At 42.7% G+C, this 12,711-nt stretch overlaps 1 protein-coding gene across 1 annotated transcript in view; it reads right to left on the bottom strand.

Annotated features, from left to right (window-relative positions):
• The window catches only part of LOC143775625 (uncharacterized), a 106,067-nt gene extending 93,714 nt beyond the window's left edge, over nt 1-12,353 (bottom strand). The window contains exon 1 of the mRNA XM_077263976.1: nt 12,242-12,353. Coding sequence (XP_077120091.1) covers nt 12,242-12,276 — 35 coding nt within the window. The 5' untranslated portion in view covers nt 12,277-12,353. The remainder of the gene's footprint in view (nt 1-12,241) is intronic.
• Nucleotides 12,354-12,711: the final 358 nt, after the last annotated feature.

Genomic DNA, 12,711 nt, shown 5'->3' with positions numbered 1-12,711 from the left:
CAGGGCACAGAGGGGTGAATGTGGGAGGATGAGGGTATTGTGGGGGGGGCAGGTCTTTGGGGGCTGAATGTGAGAGGATGGCGGTATTGTGGGGGCTGAAGTGGGGGACAGGGCACTGGGGGCTGAATGTGAGGGGATGGGGGTATTGTGAGGGAGGGGGGACAGGGCACTGGGGGCTGAATGTGAGAGGATGAGGGTATGGTGGGGATGGGGGACAGTATACTTGGGGGGTGACTGTGAGCAGATGGGGTATTAAACTGTAAAGCGCTGCGGAATATGTTAGCGCTATATAAAAATAAAGATTATTTATTATTATTGTGGGGAGGGGGGACAGGGCACTGGGGGGGTGACTGAGGATGGTGGTATTGTGGGGGCTGAAGTGGGGGACAGGGCACTGGGGGCTGAATGTAAGAGGAAGGGGGTACTGTGGGGAAGGAAGGACAGGGCACTGGGGGGTGAATGCAAGGATGGGGGTATTGTGGGGGATGGGGACAGGGCACTGGGGGAGTGAATGTGGGATGATGAGGGTATTGTGGGGAGGGGGACAGGGCACTGAGGGCTGACTGTGAGATGGTGGTATTGTGGGGGCTGAAGTGGGGGACAGGGCACTGGGCACTGAATGTGAGAGGATGAGGGTATTGTGGGGGAGGGGAGACAGGGCATTGGGGGCTGAATGTGAGAGGATGGGGGTATTGTGGGGAAGGGTGGACAGGGCACTGGGGGGTGAATGCAAGGATGGGGTATTGTGTAGGATGGGGACAGGGCACTGGGGGAGTGAATGTGGGATGATGAGGGTATTGTGGGGAGGGGGACAGGGCACTGGGTGTTGAATGTGAGAGGATGAGGGTATTGTGGGGGGGACAGGGCACTGGAGGCTGACTGAGAGGATGGGGGTATTTGGGGGCTGAAGTGGGGGACAGGGCACTGGGCACTGAATGTGAGAGGATGAGGGTATTGTGGGGGAGGGAGGACAGGGCACTGGGGGTTGACTGTGAGAGGATGGGGGTATTGTGGGGACAGCGCACTGGGGGGTGACTGGGAGAAGATGGGGTATTGTGGGGAGGGGGACAGGGCACTGTGGGCTGAATGTGGGAGGATGGGGGTATTGTGGGGGAGGGGAAACAGGGCACGGGGTGACTGAGAGGATGGGGGTATTGTAGGGGAGGGGGAACAGGGCACTGGGAGCTGAATGTGAGATGATGGGGGTATTGTGGGGGAGGGGAAACAGGGCACCGGGGTGACTATGAGAGGATGGGGGTATTGTGGGGGCTGAAATGGGAGACAGGACACTGGGGGCTGAATGTGAGAGAATGAGGAATTGTGGGAGAGGAGGGACAGGGCCCTTTGGGGAGAATGTGAGGATGGGGGTATTGTGGGGGAGGGGAAACAGGGCATGGGGTGACTGTGAGAGGATGGGGGTATTGTAGGGGAGGGGGGACAGGGCACTGGGAGCTGAATGTGAGAGGATGGGGGTATTGTGGGGAGGGGAAACAGGGCATGGGGGTGACTATGAGAGAATGGGGGTATTGTGGGGGCTGAAATGGGGGACAGGGCACTGGGTGCTGAATGTGAGAGAATGGGGTATTGTGGGGGAGGAGGGACATGGCCCTTTGGGGAGAATGTGAGGATGGGGGTATTCTGGGGGACGGGAAATGGCACGGGAGTGACTGTGAGAGTATGGGGGTATTGTAGGGGAGGGGGGACAGGGCACTGGGTGCTGAATGTGAGAGGATGGGGTATTGTCCGGAGGAGGGACAGGGCTCTTTGGGCAGAATGTGAGGATGGGGGTATTGTGGGGTACAGGGCCAGGGCACTGGTGGTGAATATGAGCGGATGAGGGTATTGTGGGAGAGGGGGACAGGGCACTGGGTGCTGAATGTGAGAGGATGGGAGTATTGTGGGGGAGGGGGACAGGGCACTGTGGGTGAATGTGAGAGGATGGGGTATTGTGGGTGCTGAAGTGGAGGTGGGAGACACGGCACTGGGGGCTGAATGTGAGAGGATGGGGTATTGTGAGGGCTGAGGTTGGTGAGGGGCAACAATGCACTGGGGGGATGATAATTATACTGTTGCATTAGGAGATTATATGCACTCTATTACATGTAATAGTTGCTGTCTGAGGGGATGAAAATGGGGAGGTCGGGGGTTTTTGATACTTACCAGCTGGGTCTTTTACGAGTATTAGTATAACAAGCCCCCATATAGTAACTATGAGCTTTATCACATATAAAGGGAATCTGTCCCCCCTGGTACGTATGTGACCTATTAATATGGATAAACAGGTAATAGAAATGTTAGAGTAGTCCTACTTGTCTGCCACATATTAATGGTCTTGTTACTGAGAAATGTTATATTCTGTCTTTATGTTAATTAGAGATGAGCGGTGTTTGAGTCAAACTGTTCGCCGATTTCAAATTCGAGCTGTTTTGGGCGGTGTTCGAGTCGTTCAACGAACCCGAACAATTTGCTTAAAATTTGGCTGTTCGAGTTTCTGTTCGATAACTGTTCATTCACCAAAAGCCTAGCTTGATTTGCACATTAAAGCTGTTTATCACTGTTAATGGACTGTTTCAGTGTATAGTGGGTGGGGGGGGCGGGGGATAGATCTGTGCTGAAATAATGCCGATCTCCATTTTTTTTTCTTTCCCGCATTTACAGAGGGGCAGTGCAGTCTCTCAACCTATCAGCAGTGCGCACACACAGCAATGTGCATGTGATGTACACAAGCAAGGACATGTGTCATTGGCTGTGTATGTCACATGTCCTTGCCCTATAAGAACCAGCCATCTGCCCCGTTGCCACCATTTCCTCACTGCTGCAGCTTAGTTTTAGACAGCACCGCTGCTGCTGTGGGCGCTATACAGACTAGGAGTGTTTTTTTTGGAGCAAATTGTCAGAGAGATAGGTTTAGTGAGTCGGGAGGAGTCGGGACTAGTTGTAATATCAGCCCTTTTCAGGGTGGGTTACAGCAGTTCATAGCACTGTTTGCCAGGCAGGTCTGAGCCAGTGCTGTGCAAGTGTTAGTCACAGCATTTGGTGTAATCTAGCTCAGCCAATCCTTTTGGGCTAGTAGCATTGTCTGATCATCCGAGTAGCCCACCTGTGAAGCTAGCTACACCGCCTGTGTATCTCAATTTTTACTGCATCTAACCCAATAAATCGTTTTGGGGTTTTGGGCTTAATAGCAGTGTCTGCACGTCAGCAGAGTAGACCGCCTGTGAAACTAACTACACCACCTGTGTATCTCTATTTTCACTGCATCTAATCCAGTTAATAGTTTTGGGTCTAGGAGCAGTGTCTGCACGTCAGCAGAGTAGCCCGCCTGTGAAACAAACTATACCTCCTGTATATCTCAATTTTCACTGCATCTAATCCAGTTAATAGTTTTGGGCCTAGGAGCAGTGTCTACACGTCAGCAGAGTAGCCCGCCTGTGAAACAAACTATACCGCCTGTGTATCTCAATTTTCACTGCATCTAGTCCAGCTAATAGTTTTGGGCCTAGGAGCAGTGTCTGCACGTCAGCAGAGTAGCCCGCCTGTGAAACTAACTACACCGCCTGTGTATCTCTATTTTCACTGCATCTAATCCAGTTAATAGTTTTGGGCCTAGGAGCAGTGTCTGCACGTCAGCAGAGTAGCCCGCCTGTGAAACAAACTATACCGCCTGTGTATCTCAATTTTCACTTCATCTAATCCAGTGAATAGTTTTGGGCCTAGTACCACAGTTTGGCCACTCAGTTCTGCTTGGTTTTCATCCATCAGTTGTTGTGCCAACAACTACAAATACAGAGTTGCCAATTAGTTAAACACTAAAATGAGTGGCAAAAGGCCTGCTGCTGGTGGAATGGGGAATAGGCGTGTTGGAAAGGGAAAAAAAGGTTGTGTCCGTGGGGTAGGTGGTAAAGCAACAGTAACATCTGCAGAAGAAAGACCACCTTCCAGCCAAAGTAAGATGTCTACTTCTTTTCGTGGACAATCTGATATGATCCCTTTCTTACGACCATCGCTACAAGCATCGCCAAAAATTCCAGATGAGGCACAAAAACAGCAGGTGCTTGAACAGATATCAAGTGCTCGTTCAAGTGGGCTCTCCCCCATATCAACTTCAACATCACAACTACTCCAGTCCTCAGAGTTGTCACCCCAATCGCACTTGCTTCCTCACAGCTCCCAAGTCTCCAGATGCCCGTCTGAGCATGGGGTAAGACACATTGTTGAGTCTGTAGAGCTGTTTACGCATACTATAGCCTGAGAATCAGAGGTCTGCTCCAGAGCTTCTGTGAATCCAGACGAGGAAATCATCTGCACTGATGCCAAGAATCTTTGTGAGTCGGATCCAGGCCCAGATGAAGAAGGTTCTGAGCATAATGTAGACCCTCGTTCCCATACTGTACTCCTGTTGGTGGAGACAATGAGGAAGATGATGATGAGCCTGAGATACCTGATTGGAACGAAAACTTGACTTTTCGGTCGGGGCAGGAAGAGGTTGGCTTTGAGGACGACGGGTGTGAGAACACACAGGATGATGATGAAGAGGTTGTAGACACCACTTACTGTTAACCCCCAATCCGCCAGTCCATGAGGTCAGCAGAGGAGGTGGAGGATGCTAGTGATGAGTCTGATGACGAGGTAACGGTGCGCCTTCCTGGACAGAGACGGAGTACTGGAAGCACGTCAACAACTGCATCCTCAACCCCAACTGTGCCTCAGGCCAGTCGTGGTGGCTCTTCAGGTCGCACAGGCTCTAAGCCTTGCATAGTGGCCATTTTTTGACATCGCAAAGGATGACCCAACTCATGTTGCCTGTAAGATTTGTCAACAAAATCTCAGTAGAGGTCAAAAAAATCACTAGCCTGAGTACTTCATGCATGAACCATCACATGGATGAGGCATAAGTTGCAGTGAGAAGCTCACTGTGCTGCAATGCGGCCTAGTGGGCCGGGTCACCCACCGTCTTCCCCATCAAGTGCATCCGCTTCCTCTTCATCCTCTGTGACTGTGGGGACAGCAGTCACACTTGGTTTTGGATGCAGACCTTCCACCTCTTTACCCACAACAGCCAGTGTGATTGGCAGGTCGTCAGGACATTTGCAAGTGGAAACACCTGCTGGTGTTGAGCGCTCTCCAACATCGACACCGCATTTTGATCAAGGCAACATAACATCTCCGCCTGCACCTTCCTCACAGACCAGCAGTTTGCCGGGGACACCCTTGTCAGATAGTACTCAACCCAATATTATACAATTTTTTCTGCATTTTTTTCCATCATGCCAATCTGGCATGAGAAAACAATTGCAGCATGCTGCCAGTGGCTCCACAAATCGCATCACGAGCACCCGTATAAGTCTATGGGTGCATGTAAAATATCCGACCGCACTTGGATGTCACCCAAGTGCAGTCCAATTTATGTGGATGTAGACAATGGAGAAGATGAAGAAATTAAACTCTCTGCCTTCCTTACACCCATGATATGATTCTCTCAGCCAATAGAATTGGATCACAGTGAACTGACACTCCGATCAGAATTTGAGCTGAGTGTCATTAGCATAATCAATCCGATTCTCTTGGAAGAGAGAATCATCACTCGTGTGAACAAGCTCTTAAGGTGACAATTCACAGCATAAATTGAATTACATTTCCACATTCCCCCCCCCCCCCCCCCAGTTTGGAGATGAGTTAATGTAATCTCTTCTACTTTCCTTCTATGTGATTTGTTGCAGATTTTTTGAATTTGCAAATCTATACTGAAAATCTAATTTATAGCCTACATGCATGCTTTGTTGTGCATGAGCCCCCAGGCAAGGTTCACACTGAGCATAGGCAAAGGAGCATTCAGACGTTGCGGTCTTCTTGTTCCACACTGTTGCGATATATCCATGTCAGTGTATTTAACAGTGTAAGGCTAGGTTCACATTGCGTTAGGGCAATCCGTTTAGCGCTAGCGCTTGCGGATTGCGCTAACGCAATGTTTTTGTAGGGGCCGCGTTCAGGGGTCGCGCTAACGTCCCCGCTCTCGCAGATCCCCGATCTGCGAGAGCGGGGAACGGACCTCGGGCGCGCCGCGGACGCTGCAAGCAGCGTCCGAGGCGCGCTGCAAAAGAACGGCACATCGCTAGCGCGAGCCGAAAAAGGCACGCGCTAGTGATGCGCTACAGGCAAAATTTACATTGCTGTCAATGGGTGCGCTAACGGACCCGTTGCACGGCGTTAATTGCGACATTTTCGCCGTGCAACGCTGTCCGTTAGCGATCACCCACTAACGCAATGTGAACCTAGCCTAAGGAGTGTATATCCTCAGAATAAGTTGACATGCTGTCCATGTTAGAGTGCATCTTAAAGATTTGCACTACTCTGGTCCAACATCCAATCCGGATGTATGTCATGACATAGCATGACTAGTGAGTAGGCCTCACATGATATTATGGAGTCTTGTGAATGCCAGAGGAACCAAGGATGATGCTGTCCAGCTGCCACTGAAGATCAGACTTGAAGTCAGAGAAGGGCAGCACAGATCGTTGTACTCAACTCTAGTGGATGGCAAATCCATTGTACTAGTCATTTCTCTCCACAGCCTATGGATGAGATTTCATAAAAATTCACTCTTTGCACTGGTAGTGTAAAATGTATGTCCTATATAAACAAACCCTCATAAAGCTAGAAAGCTGTTAAACATTCATAAACCATTCAAAAACAAGTGACCACAGATCTACAGCAAAAACTGTATACAGTATATTGTATTTGTTTATATTTCAACATAAATGGATACACCTGCTCTGCGACGTAAGATTTTGATGAATATCTCACTAAACAAGAATATTTTCCAAAATTTCATTGAGCTTCATTGAACAATTTTTTTTTACATGAAAGTAAGGTTAATAATATTTCAAAATTTTCAGTTTTACTCAGTTAGTTGATGCATGAACACATTGAACATCAAAAGATACTATTTTGTATGACCTCCATGATTTTTTAGAACAGCACCAAGTCTTCAATTCATGGAATGAACAAGTTGGTGACATATTGCAACATCTATCTTTTTCCATTCTTCAAGAACAACCTTTTCTAGATCCTGAATGCTGGATGGAGAGTACTTCTAACCTTGTCTCTTCAGAATACCACATAGGCGTTCGATTGGGCTCAGATGAGGAGACATACTTGGCCACTGAATCACTTTCAACCTGTTCTTCTGCAGAAATGCAATAGTGGCCTTAGATGTTTGTTTTGGATTTTTTTATGAGGTCATGATAGCGTCTTCTCTTTGAATATAGAGCAGTACATCTGTGAATTTATGATACCCTCAATAAAATGTAGCTCCCCTAAACCAACAGCGCTCATGCAGCCCCACATAAGGATACTTCCACCACCATCTTTTGCTGTAGGCACCATTCATTTTTTCCAAATTAATTTTTCTAATATATATATATATATATATATATATATATATATATATATATATATATATATATATATATACATAGATATATATATATATATATATATATATATATATATATATATATATATATATACTCAAATTCCGCATTTGCTTGACAGTTTTTTACCTGGGGCAAAGGTTCAGATCGGTACTCTAGCCTTGTATCAAAATACCTTTCATAAATAATTCTAGTCACACATATAAACAGGTTTTTTTACTTTGTTGCAACATTTCTGCAATTAATCTGCTACATCAAAAAATACTGTAACTCCATCCAGTGCAGAGTGCTATAAGAGGATTGCTTTTCCACTTTATAGGGTATCATTTTTTCCTTGTGTGTTTTGTACTGGATACATGAAGAAAGACTTACCTGTCCCAAAAAGATTCTGGAAGTGTTTTCCATCAGAGGCTATGAAAAGTTCTGCCCATACTATGTTCAGTAACACTTTCTGGAATACTATAGCTTTGATATTCCAAACATTGGGGCTGATTTACTAAACTTGTCTTATGTCTAGGCATTGTTATATCGGACTATACAGTCTAGATGTGTGTCAATTTTATCACAGTAGTTAGTGCTGTAAGGTAAACTTGGCAAACATTTTGACTGTCTAATCTAAGTTTCAACATCTATTAGTTTGGCCAGAAAATTGTGCCAATATTTTGGCACATTGTTTTTTGCACTCAGTGTAAGTTTCTAAAATACCTAATAAATTTGCAAGGCATGTCAGCGTTTTGGTGAACTTAGCAGAGCATCTCTCCCCCATTCATTTTCTATATTTTTTGTGGGGAGGTGAGAGTTCCTGTGTTACACCACTTGTACACCAAAACATGTACACTGATTTTGCTGGAAAGCGAAGGACTGTAAATTGATCAGCAAAATAGTCATATGTTTCTGTGAATAAGGATATGCGCACACAATGTCTTTTTCAAGCAGACTTCTGGAACACAACTCAAAGAAAGCTAAAAAAGCCCAAAAGGAATGGACATACTGATTGTTATGTCAAACTGACTTGCTTTGCATATGTTCTGTCTTTTGTAACCGCTTCAGACTTCGAAAGCCGTTTAGCAGCTAAAAGAAGTGACCTGACCATTCAAGCTGACTTTGTATGAAATAAATAGCTAAAACAAACACAAAAAGCAACGTCAAAGAAGACTCCACATTTTCCTAAACTATTTTCTTCAAAAACATTGTAGGTACGCTGTTTCAGTACAGTGCAAGGAATTAAGAACTGTCTTGCTAAATTTTGGACACATCTGGAACAGGGTTTGGTAGCTGATAGTTGTATGTTGTCAAGGAGCTACTGATAAACTCCCTTTAGGATAGAGACTTCACACTCAGTAGGTCTTATGAAAGGAGAATGAAAAAGACTATTGGGTATGTTTGGTGACGACTGATCAAACTGAAAACCCTTTATTAACATACATGCAGAACACAACGTTGACTCATCATGATTGATTTATTTTACTCACTTATATAGTGCCATTAATTCCACAGCGCTTTACAGACATTATCGGCACTTTTCCTATTGGGGCTCACAATCAAGATTCCCTATCAGTATGTTTTTGGAATGTGGGAGGAAACCGGAGAACTCGGAGGAAACCCACACAAACACGTGGAGAACTTGGATGTTTTTTGTTTTAACAGTTTTCTGGTGTAAAACACCTTGAAATTATGTAAACATTTTTTGGGAACTGGAAGTTTCCAAAAATGTTCCCAAACATTTTGCAACTTTTGGCATATTTTTGTTCGACAATCCCAACCAGCTAAATCAAAGTTGACAAAGCTTAGATGCGACAAAATCCAGCCCAAAATTTATTTTAAAGGTTTGCCAATAATTACACAAATTAAGTTGTCAATTACACAAGAAATGTACATGAGCCTCTGCCAGAGGTTCAGAATGCCAGATGAGAGATGCGCCTAACTCCTTAAGAGACATACGTTTCCTAATGAATTAGTCTCCTCTTACTGCAGAAGTGCCTACTTTGAGACTAACAAACAAAATGCCACTCTTAATGAATTGGGTCCAAAGTGTTACCCTGAATGATGTCCTCTGAGTAGTAGCGTATTGGAAGAAAAGACTTACAATAAGCAGAAGATTCCTGTATAATGACCAAGCACAAATGACAGCAATAATCGCAACACAAAAATCCCATCTATCTAATCCTGTCTGATTTTTTGTATTTGTTTAAGGCTTTTCCGCTTTCATGTATCATTAACAAGATACTTTCTGTCGTGAAGAACTTCTATAAGCAGAACTACTAGGATCTGTTCTAAAAGGAAGGCATATTTCTATTGTACAGCAATTAAACCTTCTTACTTGAAGAGCTTGTAAGCAATGAAGATTACCAGCCTAGGTTATAGATATAATGAGGTTTATCTTCCAGTAAGGTCGTGGGATCGCCATCAATATTCAACAAATTGGAGAATATTATTGATAACTTTATGTAAAGAAGCTGTATAATTAAATGCTGCACATTTCATCCTATTTTAATTGTTACACATGGGGGAGTATTTACCAAGATTAAGGCTTTATTCTACTCTGTTTCACCACTGAAAAACAGACACGTTTTACATTTGAGTGTAAATAGTTTTGTGCTTAAGTTCTATTTTTTTCCAGATACTAGGTCCTGGAATAAATTGTATTTTATTCCAAAATAACCACAGAAGAACAGATCTCAAGAAGGTGATGAGATGGGGTATTATTCTCCCTAATGTTTTGTCACTTATAATAAACGTATAAAAGGAAATACTTTTTTTAAAGGCTAGACATCATCTCAATTCTTCACATTTAATATGTCTCGCAAGTTTCTAGCTACTTGGACCTACACTGATGACTGAAATGTTGTTACTGATGACCCAGCCCTGAGTCATGAAACCTCATTTACTTGGATAGTTTTGGAGCAGTAAAAAGGGTCCGTCATTCCAAGCTGAGATTGGGTCCCAGCAATCAGACCTTTACATTCACACACTGATGGCACATTTTAAAACGCCATTTATCATTTTCTTAAGAAATGCTATTTTTTTTAGCTGTGTGAAGAAACATAACACTAATGAGTTTTCTTTTCATATTGGAAAGCAACAAGTAATAGTCACTGGTTCATACTAATAGATTCTTTCACTACTTTTCAACAACTATTTTATAGCCAGAATCCAACCAAATTTATAGCTCTGACATTGTGGAACTAATACCACTCCTCAGTTTAGGAGTCTTCATCCATGGACATATTACAAATTAATTAAAATCTGGCTACAGACATCATTTCTGCACCCTCATCTGTTCATACCAGCAAGTCACTAGATATCTTACAATTTACTTACATTTAAAAAAAAATTAAATTAGAATTACCACATGACATAGATTTTCATCTGCTGTGTATATAAAATAAAATACAACCAGCATCTTTCATGTACAAATTGGAAGCAAAGCGACTAAAAACCTTCCATTACAGGGAAATACAATATTTCTTGTGTCACCCAGACCCTTAATTATGAAAAGAGAGCCCTAAACATATAGATAACTCAATGCAAAAATATTCCTTAGGGCACATTCAATTGTCCATTTTTGTGTACGAATAATATCCATGCTCTTCACAGATAGAACTCGTACCTAGTATAGTCTGTGGAGCTAGCCACATTTTTGATTTTTATGTGGACTGAGTAGTTTGTGCAAAATTGTGGAGACATGCCCAATATTGATCCCAGTGTCGGGTCCAATTCAACAATGCAAGACATGAAAAAAAATTAGACAGCATTCTAATGCAATCTGTGGGCTGTTCGTTTTTTTATGGACTGCCAAATAGGAGTAAATAGATAAACTTTTTTTTCTCATTTAATACAACTCATTGGCTTACATTCAGTTGAAAATATGACAGAAAAATATTAAGAGTCCTCAGTGGTTGGTACCTTTTAATGGCTAACTGAAACTGCGAGCTTTCTAGACTGTTCAGGTCTTTTCATCAGGCATAGACTAATGCAAAACCTGAAGAGTCACATATTTACACACAACAGAGCACAGGAATAATGAAATAGACAAGATAAGTGACGTGAAGCAGATTGTTACCACCTTTTCGGTTAGCCATTAAAAGGTATCAACCACCGAGGACTCTGAATTCTAAATATTTTTCTATCTGCTGGCTAATTCGGTACATATCTATCTTTCCTGTGGTAAAATATGATGAAACTCTGAACAAATTCACTAGAACTAGTACCGTTTTTCTCAGCTGTGAAAAAACGGATTTCTGAATGAGCCCTAACTCTTATTTTTTCAGTTATCTTTATGAAAATGTGTGAGATACCATAAGTTACTTTACAGAACCATCAGCCACTTAAAAGCACTTGTAGTGTTCATTCCAAAAACATAAACTAATCTGAAATCTCAACTTATAACAGGAGAACCAAGAATTCAAACACAAGCCGTCATGGTCTAATCTATAATGCAGCATGTCTTGAACATTTAAATATAAATTACATATAATGGCTTCTAACAGAACAGGTCTAATATAGTTTTACACTAGTGTTACACTGTAATGTACTAACTGAAAGACTGTGGTATTAAGAAAATAATTATATCACAAAATACATATCGTACTTATGGGCATAAATATACCATCCATTACCTACAGTCATAAATGTAAAAAAAAATAACAAAAAAAACCTAAATTCTATTATTATCTATTATTATAGTATATTATGTTATTTTTTACAAACTTATGTTTCAAATTCCACATTCTGCATCATTATGTTTTTTTATATTTCAAGGGTTGACACCTTACAGATTCATAAAATACTGTTAATTAATATCTTACCTATGATTTTGGCCGATAGCCTCTCTGTCTACCATGTCCTTCTCTGTAGTCCACTGAAGTCTGTTCCTGTGTGTAGAAGGCTCTTGTACTGTAAGACCGCAAGGTTCCAAATGTATACTAAACAGGTGTATCAAGTATCTGAAATGGCTCAAAGCAGGTGTGGCTCAGTGATAACAAATCCCACTCCCAACGTCTACATAACTGTCTGCTGAGAAAAGTTTCTTGGTGTCACTGATTCTCTTTGTGTTTGTTCTGTAAGTAGAATAGTTTATTGAAATCAATCCAAAGTAAACTTTGTGTAAAGTTGTAGTTGTAAATGTGGCTGGAGTGAAATGTCTATACATATAAATTACTATTCCTTCTATTAACTTAATCTTGTATTACATCAAAAGGTATTAGTAATGACTTGCAATAAGTGGGGCTGGATTGATTCTTTACTAATTAATTATTTATGGTTATTATCTTTACCA

This window comes from Ranitomeya variabilis, chromosome 5 (assembly GCF_051348905.1).
Source record: "Ranitomeya variabilis isolate aRanVar5 chromosome 5, aRanVar5.hap1, whole genome shotgun sequence".
Lineage (NCBI taxonomy): Eukaryota > Metazoa > Chordata > Amphibia > Anura > Dendrobatidae > Ranitomeya > Ranitomeya variabilis.
Note: the sequence above shows the minus strand (reverse complement) of the source record. Positions and strands in the feature narration are given on the sequence as shown.